The sequence below is a fragment of the Engystomops pustulosus genome, chromosome 1, assembly GCF_040894005.1.
Source record: "Engystomops pustulosus chromosome 1, aEngPut4.maternal, whole genome shotgun sequence".
Taxonomy (NCBI): Eukaryota; Metazoa; Chordata; class Amphibia; order Anura; family Leptodactylidae; genus Engystomops; species Engystomops pustulosus.
The window spans coordinates 158,875,613-158,895,277 of NC_092411.1; the positions used below are offsets into that span (position 1 = coordinate 158,875,613).

General features: G+C 41.1%; 1 protein-coding gene across 1 annotated transcript; it reads right to left on the reverse strand.

The window, feature by feature from the left end:
• Positions 1-944: 944 nt before the first annotated feature.
• CACTIN (cactin, spliceosome C complex subunit) lies at positions 945-17,428 on the reverse strand. The gene is made up of 10 exons (XM_072112998.1): positions 15,880-17,428; positions 12,276-12,702; positions 12,086-12,181; positions 9,554-9,699; positions 6,749-6,911; positions 6,554-6,668; positions 4,971-5,163; positions 3,991-4,113; positions 3,540-3,817; positions 945-1,626 (listed from the first exon to the last, which is right to left on the reverse strand). Exons 1-10 carry the CDS (start codon positions 17,217-17,219, stop codon positions 1,136-1,138), a joined length of 3,372 nt encoding a protein of 1,123 aa, XP_071969099.1. The 5' UTR covers positions 17,220-17,428; the 3' UTR covers positions 945-1,135.
• Between the last annotated feature and the right edge of the window lie 2,237 nt (positions 17,429-19,665).

Sequence of the window (19,665 nt, forward strand, 5' to 3'; positions counted from 1 at the left end):
GACATTTTGATCACTTTTTATAGAATTTTTTCTATTTTTCAAAATGGCAAAAAAATGCCATTTGCGACTTCGGGCGCTATTTTCCGCTACGGGGTTAAACGCAGTGAAAATTTTTTGAATGATTTGAATTTTGAATAATTTGAATAAAAATGATTTGAATTTTTATGTTTTTTTAATATAATTTTTTTTTACTTTTTTTTATTTAGTTTTTTTACTATTTTTCAGACTCCCTAGGGTACTTTAACCCTAGGTTGTCTGATTGATCCTACCATATACTGCCATACTACAGTATGGCAGTATATGGGGATTTTGCTAAAAGAAGGGGGATTCATTCAATTAATAGAGCTCTATAGGAACCTGTCTCTGGCTGTATAAGTGCAAATGTGGTGACAGGTTCCCTAAGAAAGCTCCTAACTTAAAAGGATAAAGAAGCATACTTTGCCATCTTAAATCAGTTTTAGGGACACCTTACCAAGAGGTAGATTCGTCTTCCGCAAAAGGATACTTTCATTTTACAGCCCTTGGAACAAATATCTTATAGGGCTTCTTCTACTTATTTTTTAATCAGTTCAGATAGACGTGGGAAAAACTCTTTTTTGCTTAACTTTGAGCCCCTCAAACTTCAAGTCCTGACCAGATCTATACTCCTTTACCTCCTCAATGTCCATATTAGCATGGACTAACTACACAAGATGATCCATCTCCTCTGAGCCATCTTTCTCAGTCATAAGATATGGATCACCGACACTCGGATGTTTTCTCAGTCCCTACCTTTCATACAGGAAGGTACAAACTGACTGACGACTTGCCAAAGCAGGAAGTAGACCTAACATAAGTAAGGGTTAGGCCATATCAATGTGAGAGGAAAAGAATTGCATTTGAAATGGAAAAAGTAAGTAATTGATTCTGTCAGATAAATAAAAAGAAACAATGGAGGCACTGGGTATATGGTCCAAAGTTAGCACCAGGGATTTGCTGAGTGAGATTCTTTATTTGTAAAATGAAACAATAAAAAAAAACCCAAACCATCTTTGCTTTAGGGACATGAACATTTACAATGGTTATCTTATTAAAGAAGGTCCATTAGAAAATTAACATTTACAAATAGAAAAATATAATTGTCCTGTTGTATTTTTCATCTTCGGTAGCGATACCTCTTAAAGTGGAACCACAACTGAAAGATACCATTAGAAAACTGACAGCGAAAACCATGTCGGTGAGAATATTCCCACTCTCGATTTACAATTTTAAAAGCAATATCTTCATATGGTGGTCCTGCATGAAATCGAAGAATCGCAAAGTCCTTATTGTCCTGACAAGCTTCAAGAAAGTACTCAGGGGTCGATCGTTTGTCAATGAGGTCCGGATAAAAAATATTAAACTTGTAACCCTGCACAATTTTTGGAGGAGGATTGTCAAAATCATAGTGAGTCTGGTTATACTTATTCCATTCAAAGCCAGTATGGACACGGTTAAAGAAACGAGGTTTTCGAGGCCTGTATTTGTCAGCCCAAAGATAAGCTTTGCTTGTGACTGGAATCTCCACGCTAAATTGAGCTTCATCCCCATCCATGCCTTCTTTTGCCTTTCGAATAAAAATGTCTTCTGGGCTCTCACTGGCATCTCCTGGTGACAACAAAATGTGAAAGGTTCAGCCAAAGTAGCCAAGTAAAAATTAATACATTTCCAACAATCATCTGCCTATACCATTACTAAGAGCATAAATGCATCATACACATTTAGGAGCCCCTATGTGTTTGTGCATACTGTGGATAAAAAACAAAAAGGTCAAAAGCGGATTATAGTTTGTTTAAAGTTAGTCCCCAGGGTGAATGCAATTGATACCATCTGACCAATGGGGCTTAGAAATAATACACTAGAAACTTATTTTTAGGTTTCTCCCTCCATTAATAAAAAAATGAATTCAAAGTACTGTATACACTGGAATATAAGCCGAGTTTTTCAGCACAAAAAATGTACTGAAAAATGGCTATATATATATATTTTATTCATCTTTCAGGCGCCCTCCGGCAGGTCCTCTTCTTACTTAAGATCCTCTGACTCCGGCGCAGACACTATGTTGTCAAAAAGCGCTTGACGTCATGTGTCTGACAGTAGCACACAGGGACACAGTCAGGGGATCACAAGAAAGAAGAGGACTTGCAAGAGGGTGTCAGAAAGGTGAGTTCAGAGTTTGTTTTATAGGCTGGGCACAACTCGGGCATGGGCAGCTGGCTATGTACTAGAGGGGCATGGGCAGCTAGCTATGTACTAGAGGGGCATGGGCAGCTAGCTATGTACTAGAGGGGCATGGGCAGCTAGCTATGTACTAGAGGGGCATGGGCAGCTAGCTATGTACTAAAGGGGCATGGGCAGCTAGCTATGTACTAGAGGGGCATGGGCAGCTAGCTATGTACTAGAGGGGCATGGGCAGCTAGCTATGTACTAGAGGGGCATGGGCAGCTAGCTATGTACTAGAGGGGCATGGGCAGCTGGCTATGTACTAGGGGGCTGGCTAGCTATATATTGGGTGCAGGGGCATTGGCTGGTTGGCTATATACCGGGTGGCTAGTATGTGGTGGCTAGCTAGCTATATACTAGAGGGCATGGTCGGGCTGGCTAACTATATACTGAGTGGAGGTTAGGACCAATTTCCCACCCTAGGCTTATTATACTCAAGCCAATAGGTTTTCCAAACCATTTATGTTGAAATTATAAAATGAAGAGATGAGGCAGCACTCCAGATGAAGTTTGGTGTTTATTCACCCAATGTGCCACACTTGCCACATTGGCTGAATAAACACCAAACTTCATCTGGAGTGCTGCCTCATCTCTTCATTTTATGATTATCCTTTGCTCACCTTGAGCCCGGTCAGCAGAGGCTTGCATGTTGAATTTAGGTACCTTGGCTTATACTTGGGTCAGCTTATGCTCAAGTATATATGGTATTCTTTTTACACCAATGCTACCTAACTCTGTCTATATTATATAGAATGGAAAGAGTTTCATTGACAGAATCTGTCAGATATAGAGTTTCATATTCTGAATTTTGGCATATGGTCTGGATGTGCTTAGTAGCTTATATTTTTTGGCAGTCAGTAACAGAACACCTGTCCCATTGAATCCAGAGTTATGCCAACTAAGTGGCTGATGAGGAGTCTTGGCAGCACCACATGTGGGTATTCCTCAGGGCCACTGAACGGCGTTGGATGGCACCCAGACTCTCTCCACGTGACAGAAAATAATTCATTCTGTTTAATTGTCTACAAAGGCAGACTGCATCCTGACAAGTTTTAAAGGTTTGGGGCCTTTGGTGATTATAGTTTTTAACCCGTTATATAGTCAACGCATACAATAAAATTAACTCTTTCAGGAACTAATATGGGAGGTTGCGAGTTGTATAAAGCTTTCATTGGGGAAAGATCTGTAGGGTGACCATTACTGCTTGGTAGTGAATTCTGTTATCTCTTGTGTGTACTTCTTTTTTGTATACTTAAATGGATTTCAAAGTAAAAAACTAATGAGGTACTAGGTCTTACCTGTCACCTGCATCTGCTGCCTGCACAACACGAGTCTCTGTTGGTCCTCCTCAAAGTCAACTACGTGGGCATCAAATGGTAACTCCTGGTTGGTCAGCAGCTTGGGACTGTATCTGCCAGCATCGTAATCATTCAGACTCTGTTGTATAAGGTCTTCTTCCATGAGTACAGATTCACCTGCATCATCTTTTCCTTCTTCTTCAGCCGTTTCTTTAGATTCCTCGGGTGGTGCTGTAGCAGCAGTTGATGAGCTAGGTTGTTCTGACAATGATTCCTCCCTGTAACAATATTGACTTTCAATTTAATGAAAATTATACCTATATATACACACACAAACATATAAAATTTATTTTTTATAGAAGTGGCACTGGTATTTGGTTAATAGTAAAATATGCAATTCTGGAAAGAATTTAAAAATTAATCTAATTCTAGAAATAATGTATAGTTTTACCTCTCATCAGGGGAATTAGGTTCCTGTTTTACAATAGGGAACAGGGGTTCACTCTCTACTCCTTGCTCTTGCTTGAGCTTGAATAGTTTTTGCCGCAAAACATCCTGGTGGCGCTCTCTGAGCCTGTAAGAGATAGGCAAACAAATAGAATGGTGAGCTACATTTAGAACAAGACAATGTGGTAGAGAAAAAGGGCTAATAAAACGAGCAGTGCTAGAGAGGTGCTGAACAAGAAAGTTTTCTATAAAAGAAAGTGCAGTGTTGAGTACAGTGATAATAGATCTGGTATATAGCTGATGACAACTAACCTAATTGGATTCTCTTTGGGTCTTCTAGTAATCAAACCCATAGAAACTGTATATAGAAATTTCTATAATGATGACTAAACAGTCTTTGATTACGCTGCAGTAAAACATGGCAGCTTTGGTGTAGCATGGGCCATCCGTGCTGGGAACAGTTGCCAGACAGTGTTGTTGCAGTCAATTAACTGCTCTAATAATGCAAATCAGAGGAAAATCTATGCCTAATTAATCCACAGTTCAGGTGAGCTGTCCAATAGGAAGTGTAAAAAGAAAAGTTAAGAAAAAAAATGTTATGGGTTTAAAAAAAACCCAGAGAAGCCCTGATATTATAGGCATGTCATAAAATTTAAATGACCCCCTAACCCCCTTGCTCCCAGAGCCAGTTTTCATCTCCCTGACCAGGCCCTATTTTTAGAATAACTAAAAGCGTTAGAACTTTGGAACATCTTAACACACGTGAGTTTTCTCGTCACACATCATACTTCACGTTAGTTGAAAAATGCGGCAATATGGTTTGCTTTTGGTTATGAAAAGAATTAGATTTTAAGGCAGAAGATAGCAATGGATAACAAATATAAGAAGATTACCACGGTCACAGTGCCTAGATCTAGGAGTATGTGTCCCTCGTTTATCAAGCTTGGTTTTGATTGTAGATTTTCCATTAAGCTATTCACTTACCTAGCTCTCGCCATAAAAGCACGGAGCTGTTGAAGGAGGCTTTCCCAGTACCCGATATCCAGATTTGGCCCCCCTGCTTTTATTTTGCTCTCAATCCCTTGAGATATCACCTGAAGTTGACTATAAGTCTTTCCTTTAAACACAGCCTGTACATCTGTGCTAACAGAAGCATTGACCCCTTCGCGTCTCTCTCCTGTAGGGGGAAAGAGCAAAAGTTTCCTTCACCCATTTGTTGAAAGAGAAATTTCTGGCAGTTATCTATGTTAAGGAGGCAATTTTTCTTATTTTTTTTGCTGCTTTCAAACTTGATAGATTTCAATTACTAAAACATGCAGATATCTTTAAACTATTATAATATTATAGACAAAAACCTTTCCAGAGAACCTTTAGAAATTCATCGTACCAAAAAAGATCAATCTATAATAGTATTATAATTATGCTAAAAAGTTACTATACAGAGTAAAAGAAACTGTCACAGTTTACATGTAACATATAATACAGGTGGTACCCCTACTAACAGATGACAGACCCCACTGCCTACTGTGACCTTTTGTGAAGCTCTCTAAAAGCTTCATTATAGTCCCAAACTGCAATAGCCAGCTGTAAGGAGTCTGCAATGCAGCTTTATTGATAATCCTTGGTCCCACTACAGCAAAAAAATATGTGAATCTCCAATTGTCACAGTGGCAAAAAAAAAATTTTGTCTGGAACTACAATTATAAAATATAATGTTTCAACTTATATACAAATTCAACTTCAGAACAAACCTATGGAAAGTATCTTGTACGTAACTCGGAAATTGCCTGTACCAGGTTTTTTTGTTCACTAGGTTTAAGTTCTAGTGGAATTTGTACAAGGAAACTCATAACAAAACAAAGTGAATAGTAAATCCTGTGATTTCCAAAAGGAAGACAATGTACACAATTGGAAAAATCTACTGCGTGCAACTTAAAGTGGTGTTCCCATTTCGGCAAATTAATGCTAGTGTTTGTAGTATAAAAAGTTATACAATTTTCCAATATACTTTCTGTATAAATTCCTCACAGTTTTCTAGATCTCTGCTTCCTGTCATTCTATAGAAAGCTTCTATGTTTACTACTAGTGGACAGAAATCTGACTGTGGTCACACAGGTGCACGTTTTGTTATATCACAAAGCTCTGATTACTCTCTGTGATTCTAACGAGCCGTGCACCTGTGTGACCCGGGTCAGATTCTGTCTACAGTTAGTAAACAGAAGCTTTCTATAGACGGACAGCAATGCCACAATTCTTTTTCTATGTGTTATATGCACTGGGATCTTCTGCTGAGAACCTCATGCTATGTGGATTTGGATCTGTGTTTGCTGGTTGTCCGAAGAGATACCATTCACTATAGTGCAAGAACTTACCCTGGGACTTTATTCTATGTACTGCAGTGTTTGCTAGCTTTATCCGATAAAGCTAACCGTTTAACACTACTACATCTGGGGTAGGGTTAGGAGCTGTTTACTTTAGTAAGCAGCTCCTAGCAGGCTTATACAGTTTTTAAGTAAAAAAAAAACAAACAAACAAAACAATTAATTGCAAACATGGATGCAACTTACCTGGACCCTTGCCAGATGACTCCAGTTTACGCAGTTTAGAAATTTCATCCTCTGTGATAGTTGTCATGTCTCTCCAGAAATCCACATTCTTTCCTTGCTCCAACTCCATGTAGATCTGAAAAATAAATAAATAAATGAGTATACCTGGAGGAACAGAACATAGCACCGCCTTTCCTGAGGTAAAACACTACTCACCTGGATGTCTTCCAGCAGATCATCAAGGTCAGAGACAGTAAGTCCAGTCAGGAAAGTGTAAGGCTCGTGCATTTCCACAGCCAAGTCATCATCTTCAGCACTGATATACTTAGCAAGCAGATCGATTGGTTTAGCACGGCCGTCTCTTATGCGGATTTTTGATCTGTTTTTGAAGGAAAAATAAAAAATTCAATCTCAGGAAGATACATTTTTCCATCTATGATCTAGGACATTTTATCAGAGTTTTTTCACAAATCATCCAGTGTCGCAAAAAGAAAGACATTAGAATTAATCTTAGAGGCAGATTTATCAATCTTAACAGAATTATGGTGCAATTTCCACCAAAAACCTCTTTTAACACATTTAACAAGTAAGATAAAAAGAGTATGAAAAAGGCAGCTTGGATTTGTAGGGAAAAGTTGGTGCAACAAAATAATGCTAATCGGCCAGAATTTCTGCACAGATTTGAAGCCAACTAATAGGAGGCGTAAAATATGACTACACAGTCTTAGGCTACATGCACACTGCCGTTGCCCGCCGCATCGTAGCACGGCGGGCACATGGCAGCGCGCGGGGAGAGGAGGAGGAGGTGAGCGCTGCTCACCCCTGCCCCTCTCTATGGGAACATATGGGCCATGGCGTCGTAATACGGGAAAATATAGGACATGTCCTATCTTTTCCCGGGCTACGTAGTGGTACAGTGCCGCACCGTACGACTCCCGTACCATGCTGTGAGCCCATAGAAGTGTATGGGGGACGTATATCGGCCGTATATACGTCCCCCATACATGTGTGTGAATGCAGCCTTAAACAATGTAAAATACTAGAATTGAACAACTGGAAGGGGCACGCCCAATCTCAATTAACTAGTTCACGCTCAGCAATATATCGGACACAAGATCAGAACTGAGCCGGCATCGGGATACTGGGGGCGTCAGCTGTAACCAACAGCAGTGTGACATTGGGATTGAAACTGCCTTCTGGGGGTCTCTCTCTATCGGGGAAAGAAAGGGTCAATCGTTCCTGTGGCAGCCCTGATGTCCGATCAGGACCCCATGGCTACCTGCAGGCAGTGCCTGTAAGATGGCGCCTATAATGTCATCTTAAAGGCACAGTGTCAGCCTATGCATGTGTATAGGCTGACACAGCTAATACCCTGCAATACATCAGTATTGCAGTGTATTATCATGAACAACAAGCAAACAGATGACAGCTTGTTCATGTCCCATGGTGGAAGTAATTAAAAAAAAGTGTAAAAAAATGTTATTCAATAAAAAATAAAGTAATAAATCAATAAAAATGCCCATAAGCCCCGTAACAACGCGTCCGCAACAACCAGTAGAATAAGAGTAAATTATTGAACCCGCACGATGAACGCCATAAAAATAAAGTGGACAAAAAAAATCATATGTACTCCAGAATGATACTGTTACAAAGTACAACACATCTTGCAAAAAACAAGCCATCAATCAGCTCCGTAGCCAAAAAAGTAAAAATGTTATGCCACTTGGAAGACGCTGCTTTGCTGTGCACCCATAAAACGGCCACATATGTCTCTGTACTCGGGAGAAATTGAATAACAAATTTTAAGATATTCGATTTGTAAGCCGCGTGATATCAAAATAATTTATACAGACATTTCAAAAATTAATACAGACATTTCAAAAATTATGAAAATATAAAGTAGACATATGGGAAATGTTATTCAGCAACGTATTTTGGTGGTAAATCTATCTGCCTGAAAATGCGATGATTTCTAATTTTGAAAAAGGCAAATTTTTTTTAAAAATTCATCATTTCTTCTTTTTTTTGGTAAATAAATGCAAAACTTAGCCAAATTTTACCAATAGAATGAAGTACAGCATGAGAAGAAAAAACACTCAGAATCATTTTGATAAGTAACAGAGTTCAAAAGTTATAACCATATAAAGCGAAGCAACTCACAATACAAACGATGGGGCTGAGCCTTAAAGGGATATTCCCATTTGGGCTTTTACATTTAATTTAATTCATTTGCCATACGTAAACATTTCTTCAATTGGACTTTATTAAAAAAAATGTTCTTGTGTGAAGATAATTCCTCATAAAGGTAGCCATGTTGTCCCTTGGAAACAAGATGGCTTCCTTGGATACGACCACCTGACACTTTGAGAGCAGTGGCCAGACATGCGCTATTGAGCCCTGCCCGACCACCTGGATTCAGTGTTCATTACCACAGGACGGCTGTGGGACACTCAGCATCCCGGACATTTTCATATGTATATATATATAAAACCTATAGTAGCCTCCTTGATCCTCCTACCCAGATATAGGTTAACTAAGGTAAGGTTCCAGGATGATTAAATTAGAGATTAGGGCAGAGGTAGGCAGGAGGAATCTACCATCAGATCTACTAGTAGATTCCTAATGGTAGGTTTCCTTTAAATGTGCTCTTGGTCACTGCCATAAGATGTAGTTTGCGGCACTGCATCATTTATTTCCAGACTTGGAAACATTCATTAAAGGAAACTATAGTACCACCCAGTGCTGGTTATTTTTAGTCAAGTGGCACGGCAAACATACCATGACGTTTTGGCACAGACGACCTTTGTCAAACTGTAACAAGCCAAAATAGATAGTGTGATAATATGAAAATATATAAAAATATAGTAAATAGGTAGTAGCCTTAAACTATGCCAGATATCTCATTCAATATTGGACACAGTGATAAATCTGGTACAACATAAGACTGTCTAGTTTAACTTTGCACTGTGTCTTCGAGACATTTTTGATAAATGTGCCAGTTCCTGTTTTCTAAGCACCCACCGCAGCTTTGCTTGGTGAAGATGAAAGTTGTCTTCTTGTTCCTCCCAGGTCTTAAAGTGTTCTGCTTCCTTTTCACGCTGTAGCATCTCCAATTCCTGCTCTCGCATGGCCTTTTCTCTCTCCCTTTCCAAACGGAGCTGCTTGACCTTTATAGAAGATATATTTTTATTTCTAAACAGTACAAGAAAAGGGAACAGGCGTCCGAATAGGTGAGCCTCGCCTAATACTTCAAACTATGTATAATTTTGGCTTTTAGAACTCAATGTTAAAAAACTAAAAATATGTTGCTTTGTCATGTAGAGGTTGATCCCTAGAGTGGGAAGATGAGAGGAGAAAGGAATGTAGATGATAAAAGCCATAGTAAATACACAAGCACTTTGCTCTTAAAAGATATAAAATAAGCATCTTATAATTCTTCATAGTTTATACGGTTGAAAAAAGACACTTGTCCATCAAGTTCAACCGAGGAAGGGTAGGGATTGGATAAGGAAGGGATTTAGGGGGAACAATTCACTTGTAAAAAGTTGTTAAAAAGTGAGAGGCCATTTCATAAAACTAGTTGAAGTACCTAGCACTGCCCAGGATAGTGAATAACTGCTCTTAGCTATAACAACATAGAATGGGTTAACCAAAAATATTTTGCACATAAAAATCATAAACCAAAGACAGAAACGAGCTCTGCTCCTGAATCCACCAATGTTCACAATTGCCCTGGTCCAGTAGCTGGGCCGTTTCTCCTGGCAAGGGTGCAATAGCGATTGGGGTTATCAGAGGTGGGAGCAGAAGAGAACGGTGCACACATCTCCCTGGAAGGGGGTGCCAATGATAGTGTCTGACACCTATAGATGCTGATGGCTCCCCATCTCCCACTGCTCTGCCGTGTCACTCGTCACTGTAGATCTGGCATAGTATTTGTGAGTTATCAAGCTTGGAATGATACTCCAGCTGATTGATACTCCAGTCAAATGGAGAACAAAACCTAATATGATAGAACAATAGATAGATGATTGCAGCTTTGAATGTGATTGGATTATCAAAGATAGAATATATATAATAGAAGATATAAGACTGCAGCTCAAGATGTGACTGATACAATGATGATCTAAAGCCTGTACAATGCTGGCTAAGCATCGCAGTTAAACTCATTAAAGGGGTATACCAGGAATAAGCATAATTCATATACAAATGGGTCCTTAAAATATTAGCTAATATGTAATTAGTTGTTATTTAAAATTTTGCTCCCATTAGCAGAAAATTGCTTATGACATACACTGTAATGAAGAATTAAAATGCTACTGGCCCTTTAATCAGTCAGTTAATTTCCTCCACGTGGTTCGTTGCAGAGCATACACAGGAGAGAAGATGGCCGCCAGTCACATGTCCACATCACATGTCCTGCACCTGCCTGGGCAGGTCATGTGATCACCACTAAGTTTGGCTGTAGTCAGTTGGTTGCAGTGCATCCAGTATGGCCAGTGTTTTGGTGATGGCAGTTACGCATCATTACTATGGTAACAGAGCAAGAAAACCTGTTATATCATCAGTGGGAGCAGAGCATAAGAGGTAGGAGGAGTTACTGAGAACTAAAGAATTTTGGGACTTGTAGTTTCCAGTGGCAACATCTTGGTGATAACTTTTGAGAGGTCATAACATTTTGTGAATCATAAAATCAAACTATTTAAGCTCCATTTTGTTACTAATGACATTAAGTTTTGTTACATTCATTTATTGATAGCATTATGGGTTTTTGTATCAGACGTTCATATTCCCGGAATACCCCTTTAACTCACACATAAGCAACTTTATAAATAAGAATGTCCTTCTATACCCATAGCAACCAATCAGAGCTCAGGGCTCATATTAACAACCCGTTAATAAAATAGAAGCGGAGCTGTGAATGGTTGCTATCCAGGCTAACTTCCACAACAGCCAACGGCTCCTGTAGTTGCGTGGTTAGGCTACTCAGCATATTTTTGAAAGCTTAGGGTGAAACTTTCCACTCCAAACACAGTCCATGACGTTCCCCGAGTCAGAGAAGGCAGATGTGCAAAATTTTTTGATTGTAAATTTGATGGTGCAGATTCCTTTAGTGGGCATATACACTCATCATAACCATTAAATAGAAATGAAAACCGGCACTACCCCCTCTTGTATCAGACCATTAGGATGGTATATGCAAGGGGCATCAGTAATGTGCGTTAGTACCTCTGGGGTGCTCAGCGCGAGCGTAGATCCAGGTCACTATACAAGCAGTTGCAGAGAAGAAGGTACGGCACTCTCCAGTGTGGTACATCAATACTTTCTTTATTCGGTGCGGGTGCAGGTACAGGACGCCGACATGCGGCAAGGCAACGGGCCGTTTCGCGTTACAAAGCGCTTTCTCAAGCCTCTGACGTAAGAGGCGTGAGAAAGCGCTTTGTAGTGCGAAACGGCCCGTTGCCTTGCCGCATGTCGGCGTCCTGTACCTGCACCCGCACCGAATAAAGAAAGTATTGATGTACCACACTGGAGATATACACACTCATACCTTACCTTTTGTAATTCCAAGCGATTGTCTTCTTGAATTTGCTTGTTCCTGTCTTTCAAATCTTTCTCATTAAGATGACCAATTCCTTTTTTCTCCAGCGCCTACAGAAACATAAGCCAACAATTAGATAAGATCTTGTTTGGGAGGGCAGAAAGTCAGCAGTCTGTATTACACATAACACAGTTATGATCTCACCTTGCCCCAGATGAATGTGCCCAGTAGATTATTATCTCCAAATGGGTTGTCTGTGTTGGTGTATCCCATGTACTCCTCTCCCCAACCCATCTTCTCCCGTTTCTTGCGTTCCTTGGCCTCCTTCTTGGCCAAGCGCCTGGCTCTTTTTTCCTCTGGAGTTTCAATCGCCTTCATTATCTCAGTTTTCTTTTTTTTCTCCTCCTTTTGTTTCAGACGTTCTTGCAGAGTCAGGCCAGAATTAGATAAGTCACTCGGGCTCTGAGATCTAGCCGCAGATGAAGAGGAGACAGAAGACACTGAGCACCTTGACCTTGATTTTTGCCGTGTTTTTCGTGCTCTGCTGCTTTCTTCTTCGGATGAAGATTTGTTCCTCTTATTTTTATCTCTGCTTCTTCCTCTAACTTTTCTTCTTTCACCAGAAGAAGAGCTTAAACAGAGAAGACAAGATAAGTGTAATTATTCTGTAAAACAGTATAAATATTCAACAACTTTTCAAATAGAGATTTCTGATAGTGAACCAACTTTCTAAACATGGCATTCCCTTTTTTCATTTGATGTACTGCAAATGTAGACCCACAGAAAATAATGTGATAATGACAAAAATTGCCGTTTTTTCACCATTCAAGTTAAATTTTTTTAAAAAAGAGGAATTCCATAATAAGAAAAAAAAAAAGTCTCGACCATAAACCTGTGGAAGTTGTTACCACACCAGAAATCTACCACCAGAATCGAGGGTTGTAAACCAAGCACACTGCCATACTTGTGTGTTCCCCCACTAGTAGGATCCGCTCTTATATAAGCTTTATATGCCCTTATTTTTAAGAAAAAAATAGGCTTTTAAATCACCAAATTAGCCTGCGGTGATCCAGGCTCTATTAACACCTATGGAGCCCGGAGCCCGGAGCCCCTCAAGCTCATTTGCAAAATTTTAGAAGTCTTTTAATACAAAAAAAAAAACAAAAAAAACAAAAAAAAAAAAAACAGGGCATTAGAATCTAAAAGAAGAACAGTTACTGCCAGAGGGGGCACACACCATTATGTCAGTGTGCTTAGTTTGCAATCCTTCAACCTGGTGGTAGATGTCCTTTAAGTCTTCCGTTTAAGCCGCCAAGTCTTAAAAACCTCCCTGCCAGTGCTCCTGGACCCATACCTACTGAGAGGCACCAACCTCTTAGATTCGGGCACAATCTCTGCCAGGTCAGACTAAGACTGTTGTGATAAGGAATATGATGATGATATTGAATTGTAGTCAGTCCACTTTATACCACTCAACCAGGTAATAATCTAGAACAGACAACCTCTGTTCTTTCCCAGAGATGAAACCTCCTTTATTGGATTTCAGGCCCAGAGATGCCCAGACATTGACAATGGTGTTCATAACAATGGTGATAGCTCTGGCTTGAACATATAGGTGAATGTACTACGATACCCAGATATTATACCTCCATCTATATATCGTCCATTCAGCCCCACATATCAGTCAGCTTTCCTTGGATTCAGGCCTGCATCCCTTCATGCCCTTCTTTTCTAACCATACAGCCTTCTCTTCCTATACCATATTTTTTACATTGACTAACAATGATAAATGAAATTTCATTAGCTTTATTTGGTGATTAGAGGACGCGGTTATTATGGTGAAAACTTCTCTTTGAAATGCAGAGAGTTAGTTGTGTGCCAGGATATCCCCATTTAGACATTTGTCTCTACACAGACAATAGCCATAAACTAGATAGAATGGTTTCATTTATCACACTACTAGTTAGAATTTTTAATAGATACTTGAAATATCTTATCTTTCCTGCTCTCATTTACAAATCATATAGAACAACTCCATTGTAAGATCAATGTATACAGTGCATCTAGACAAGATTTAAAACAATATAAAAATATATGCCTACAAAGATCAGGTTTGACATGGTAGAGATTGTTGTTTTGGTCTGCACTGATTTTCTGGATCATAGTAAATGAGGCAGCTCAATTTTAGGGCAGAAAACAGCCTAAACTGGTGAGAAATGGGATATTTATGTACCTTCCCTGCCAGAAAAGTGGCAGCATAGTAAATCTCCCCCTATATTTTGTGACTGGACCCAACACAAATGTCTGGCAAGTCACCTAACAGCTAAATCTTTCAGCGGCAATATTCACAGACTTCCCAGACAAGCAACTGTCGGCATGAAATCAATCTGAAGTCTACAGTAGATTGGGGTAGTGGCCAGGGGTGAAGATTTGAGAAGGGGTGCCCTTTAGGTCCTAGCAATCATACACTGATGACCTATCCAGTGAAGATGTGTTTTTTGGGATAACCATTTTATAAGGACTTTACATATGGATGGATATTTAAAAGATTTATAGGTAGAAGTGACTGCTCTAGCACCAGTGCAAAATTGCAGCTTTCCAGGTCCATTTCTCAACACAGAGGAAATATCTGGAACTCCCTAATCACCCAATCATTAGCCAAGATGGTGACAATTCCCTATGTGTCAGGAATCAATAATACCAATGGAAGATTTTTTTTAGAGGCACTGTATATGGGCTGCTTTACTACCCACCAAATAATAATACATTACACGACACATTCAGTACCGTGTTGTGTTCCATCTTCCACCTTAAAGGAATTGTCAAGAGGTTGAAAAAAAAATACACCTTACTTTCACCCCCAAAGAGAAAGCTGGGTTTGGGTTTTTCTCTCCGAAAGTAGACTAATAAGGTAACAGTCAGACAAAGGAAATGTATATATTTCCTAATAGCATGGGCATAATCTGTAGTTTTGAGCCCCCACTAACAGGATAGAATCAGGGGATTGCCATAACTCTCTTGTGAATTTTGTGTCAGGTATAATTTTTTGGAGAAGTAGCAGAGACAAAACAAAACAGTGCTCATAGGGTGATATTGTCCAAATTCAGATGTATAGTGTAGTTGGTTAGTGCTCACTTGATGGAGTTGTGCTCAGCACAAGGCACAACTCTATTTGAGGCGTGTAGGGTAGTGGTCAGAGGTGCAGCCGATGTCTTTGTGTTCTCCAAACTCAGGGTGCTGGACCGCTTGGAGTCAGGCAATAGGTTCACGGGGGTCAAGGACGAGAGGTGCACAACAAGACCGGGGATTTTTCTAAAGGTTTTATTAGTTTTAAAAAAAGACCGTACAGAAAGTCACAGCACTTTTCGGGGATCAGGCATCCCCTATTTCAAGTGAAATTATAATTCCTGTTAATTAACAGGTTAACTGCCATAATTGGTGCCAGCACCAACCATGGCAGCGACCGGTGGGTGTCAGCTAAGTTATACAGCTGACACCTGCTGTGTATGAATAGAGCTCAGCCCATGAGGGGTTCAAAGAACTTAGGTTCCTAAAAGAATAATGCTACTGGCATTATTGCCAAGTTTTATAGCGATTATCTGCGTTTTGGATTTCTAAATTGTTGACGGATTTATCTAGAACGGCATATATTTGCCTTCTTATTATCAGTTAATAAGAATAGGTGATAGCAGCAAAGGCTAGTTGGAGTAGAATTTAGTCTAAAGATGCCATCAAGAGAACAGCACAGGCCTTATTGTTCCCTACAATACAGAGCTGCAGATCTAAGACAGCTATTCGTCATCCTTACCTGGATTTCTTATGTCCTTTCTTTTTACTTCCTGGATCATTTCGATTTCTGGAACGGTCTCTGGATTTTTTTCTCCCCCGCTTGTCTTTACCTCTAGAACAGGCAAGATGCAGCTCTTTCTCCTGACTGCTGGATAGGCCCTGAGGCTTTCTTTGCTTAGTCCTTTCTTGACTGCTTGATCGACCATGGTCCTTTCTTTGCCTGTTTTCGAGAAGGTTTGGGTAGGCATGATGCCTCCTGTTCCGAGAGCTCTCCTGACTGCTGGAACGTGCACGGTTGTTTTTTTGCTTAGAGGATTTTTTACTGCTGGAATGGCCATATTGCCTTTTATTGCCCTGACTTTCTGGACTACTAGATTGGGCGCGGTGCTGCCTTTTGCCCTGGTATTCTCGACTACTTGAATGGGCCCGATGCTTTCTTTTATCCCAGCTGTCCTTACTACTAGATCGGGCTTGATGCCGGCTTTTGCTCTGGCTTTCCCCACTATTGGATCGAGCATGATGCTTTCTTTTACCCGGGCTTTCCCGACTACTGGAACGAGCACGATGCCTTCTTTTACCCAGGCTTTCCCGACTACTGGAACGAGCACGATGCCTTCTTTTACCCGGGCTTTCCCGACTACTGGAACGAGCACGATGCCTTCTTTTACCCGGGCTTTCCCGACTACTGGAACGAGCACGATGCCTTCGTTTACCCGGGCTTTCCCGACTACTAGAACGAGCATGATGCCTTCGTTTACCCGGGCTTTCCCAACTACTAGATCGATCATGATCCCTTCTTATGCCCTCACTTTCCCGACTCCTGGACCTGGCATGATGCCGCCTTTTGTCCTGTCTTTCCTGATTCCGGGATCGAGCACCATGCCTCATTAGGCTGGTCTTATCCTCACTGCTGGAGCGGGCAGCATGCTTGCTGGGGCCGGTACTGTCCTCACTGCTGGAGCGGGCAGCTGGCTTCAAGGGGCCGGTCTTATCCCTGGGGCCGGTCCTCTCCTCACTGCTGGAGCGGGCAGCATGCTTCCTGGGGCCGGTCTTCTCCTCACTGCTGGAGCGGGCAGCGAGCTTGCTGGGGCCGTTCCTCTCCTCACTGCTGGATCCAACGTTATGCTTCCGACCTCCGTCTCCATCGTCAGCGATGGAGCCAGCTCTGGGTCTCGTCTTCGCGGCGTCATGGCTGCTGGAGCGGCCTCGGTACCGCGTCCTCTCATTGCTGCTGGAGCGTGTGCGGCTGCGGGGCTCATTGTCCTCAGAATCAGAGCTATCAGACCGCTCACAGTTTCGGCTTCGTCGCCACTTGTCAAATCGACGTCTCCGTACCGGAGACCGGGAACCCTGCGACATGCCTACAATGTGATAGGGTCCTTGTGGAGGGTGCCTTACCTATGCCGAATAAAATAATTTTCAAGAAGAAATAGTTTACCCTGCCTTATTTTGATGATAGTAGAAATGTGTTGAGATGTAACAATGGTATTAAAGGACTAACATTATTCTTTTTTTCAGCATTCCTCATTTTATCAGGCAGAACTAGGGACACTCATAAGGTCTTTCATGTAATAGAGCGGCCATGTTTGGACTCGTGCAAACGCCAAAGAGAGCGCCTCCTGGCGGCATGGAGGAGAAGCTAAAAATCCCGCCTGCAGATAGCGCCTCAAGAAGTCCATTTTTATTAGAGCATGATGGAAAGATAATACAATTGGTAACTGAAATATGACACATGTATTCTGGAAGCAAGGGAACCTAAAGATGTATTACTGCTCTAACCCATGTCAGTGTGGAAAGTTGTATACATTTCCCTCAGCCATCCCAAGACTTGTGCAGTCACATCCCACACTGTATTACTATAAACTGACCAGCCCACCCAAAGGGTAATGCCTATGCCTTACATTCCACATGTAGGAGAAAGGAGAAACTGTACAACAGTTTTTGATACAGCTGCAAGACCTATGGAAAAGACTATGTGAGAAAGACAAAGAGGGATGTACTGCAGTACCAGAGTCAGAACATATATTGCGTGACCATTTTGTAGGTGGTCTCCAGAACTACTATATGAAAGAGACTTTGAGGAACTATATTCATAGAATTAAATCTGCTTCCCTTATGGATGTTGTACGAGAAGCAATTGAAATACAAATGATAACGTACAAAATGTGTGTGAGACCATTGAAAGAGAGATCAATGTTGTGGACACATTGGGGCACATTTACTAAGGGTCCGCAGCCGCGAATCCGTCGGGTTTTTCCCCGAATATTTCACGGGATTGTCGCGACTTTCGCACGACAGAAATCGGGGGGCGTGGCCACCGGACAACCCGAAGGATTCGGAAAAACCGCAGAATTTAAAGAGCCATTTGTGTCGCAAGATCAAGCACTCATATACACCAGAAAAAAGCAGGTGAACTTCGGCGGACCTCGGGGCAGCAGCGACACCTGGTGAATATCGGCGCACGGACCTTAGTGATTCCCGGCAGAACCCGAATCAGCGTCGGAGAACCCGCCGCTGGATCGCGACTGGACCGGGTAAGTAAATGTGCCCCATTGGGTACTGTAACTGAAACAATGGGGCTCATTTACTAACCACACTTTCGTCGGACATACAGAGGATTTCCATTTTGCGCCGCTGGGGTTAAAAGGGGTTTTTGGCGAACGCGATCATATTTTGGTGCAGTCGCGACGGCTTTCATGAGACAAATCGGTGGGCGGGACGTCGGACGATCCAACGGATTCGGAAAACCGCAGAATTTAACTTCAAAATTGTGTCTCAAGCCAGGCACTTTTTTATTTACAAAAAAGGCATATAAGCCTCACTGAAACTCATTTGTCAAATTAAAAGTTCACTTTTATTAAACTCTTTTAAGAACAATATATATTTTCCTATACAATTTCCTATATTATATTAAAATTTACGTAGGCCGTTGTGGAAACTTTATTGTTGGTTTGGAGTGTTTTATCGACAGCTAGACTGAGGTGTCCTGAGATACTAGTGTGATACGTGATGTTAGCGATGAATACCTTTTCCTGACAGTAGATGTCAGTCTTGTACAACTGACTCAACTAATATGAGTTGCATGAGATTGTAACACTGTGGTAATTATAGTGTAAATAGATTCACAGTATCAATTTAACTAATTTGTCTCCAATCTCATGTATACCAGTACTGTTTGGTATCGCTAAAATAATTGATAAGCAACATAATATCTGCACACTCATTTGTTTAGATATTATTTCATATCTCTCTTATGCTTTATGATGTTACTATATGCTATTACTGGTCAAGCTTTTGACAGCGTTGAGTGGGAATACTTATGGGCTGTGCTTGAGCATATGGGTTTTGGCCCTGAGTTCATAAAATGGATAAAGTTGTTGTACTCTAGTCCCAAAGAGAATAAATGGGGAAATAACAGAGAGTTTTAGTTTGGGGAGGGGGACCAGGCAGGGGTGCCCCCTCTTACCCCTGTTGTTTGCGATAGCGGTGGAACCATTGGCATGTCTGATGCGTTCCTCTCCGCATGTAGTGGGATTCCCAGGAACATCTAGGGAAGAGCGTATATCTTTATATGCGGTTGATCTCCTATTATATGTTGGATGCTTGGAGAGATCTATTGACCCCCTTATGGCGTTAATACAGGATTTTGGAATGTACTCTGGGTTCCAGATAAACTGGAGCAAATCTGCAATTCTACCCCTTGGAGATATAAACCCTGAGATCCGAAGGGCAGCAGCCCAACTACAAGTAGTCAGCTCCTTTAAATATATTTAGGAGCCCAAGTAACAGCTAGGCCTATGGACTA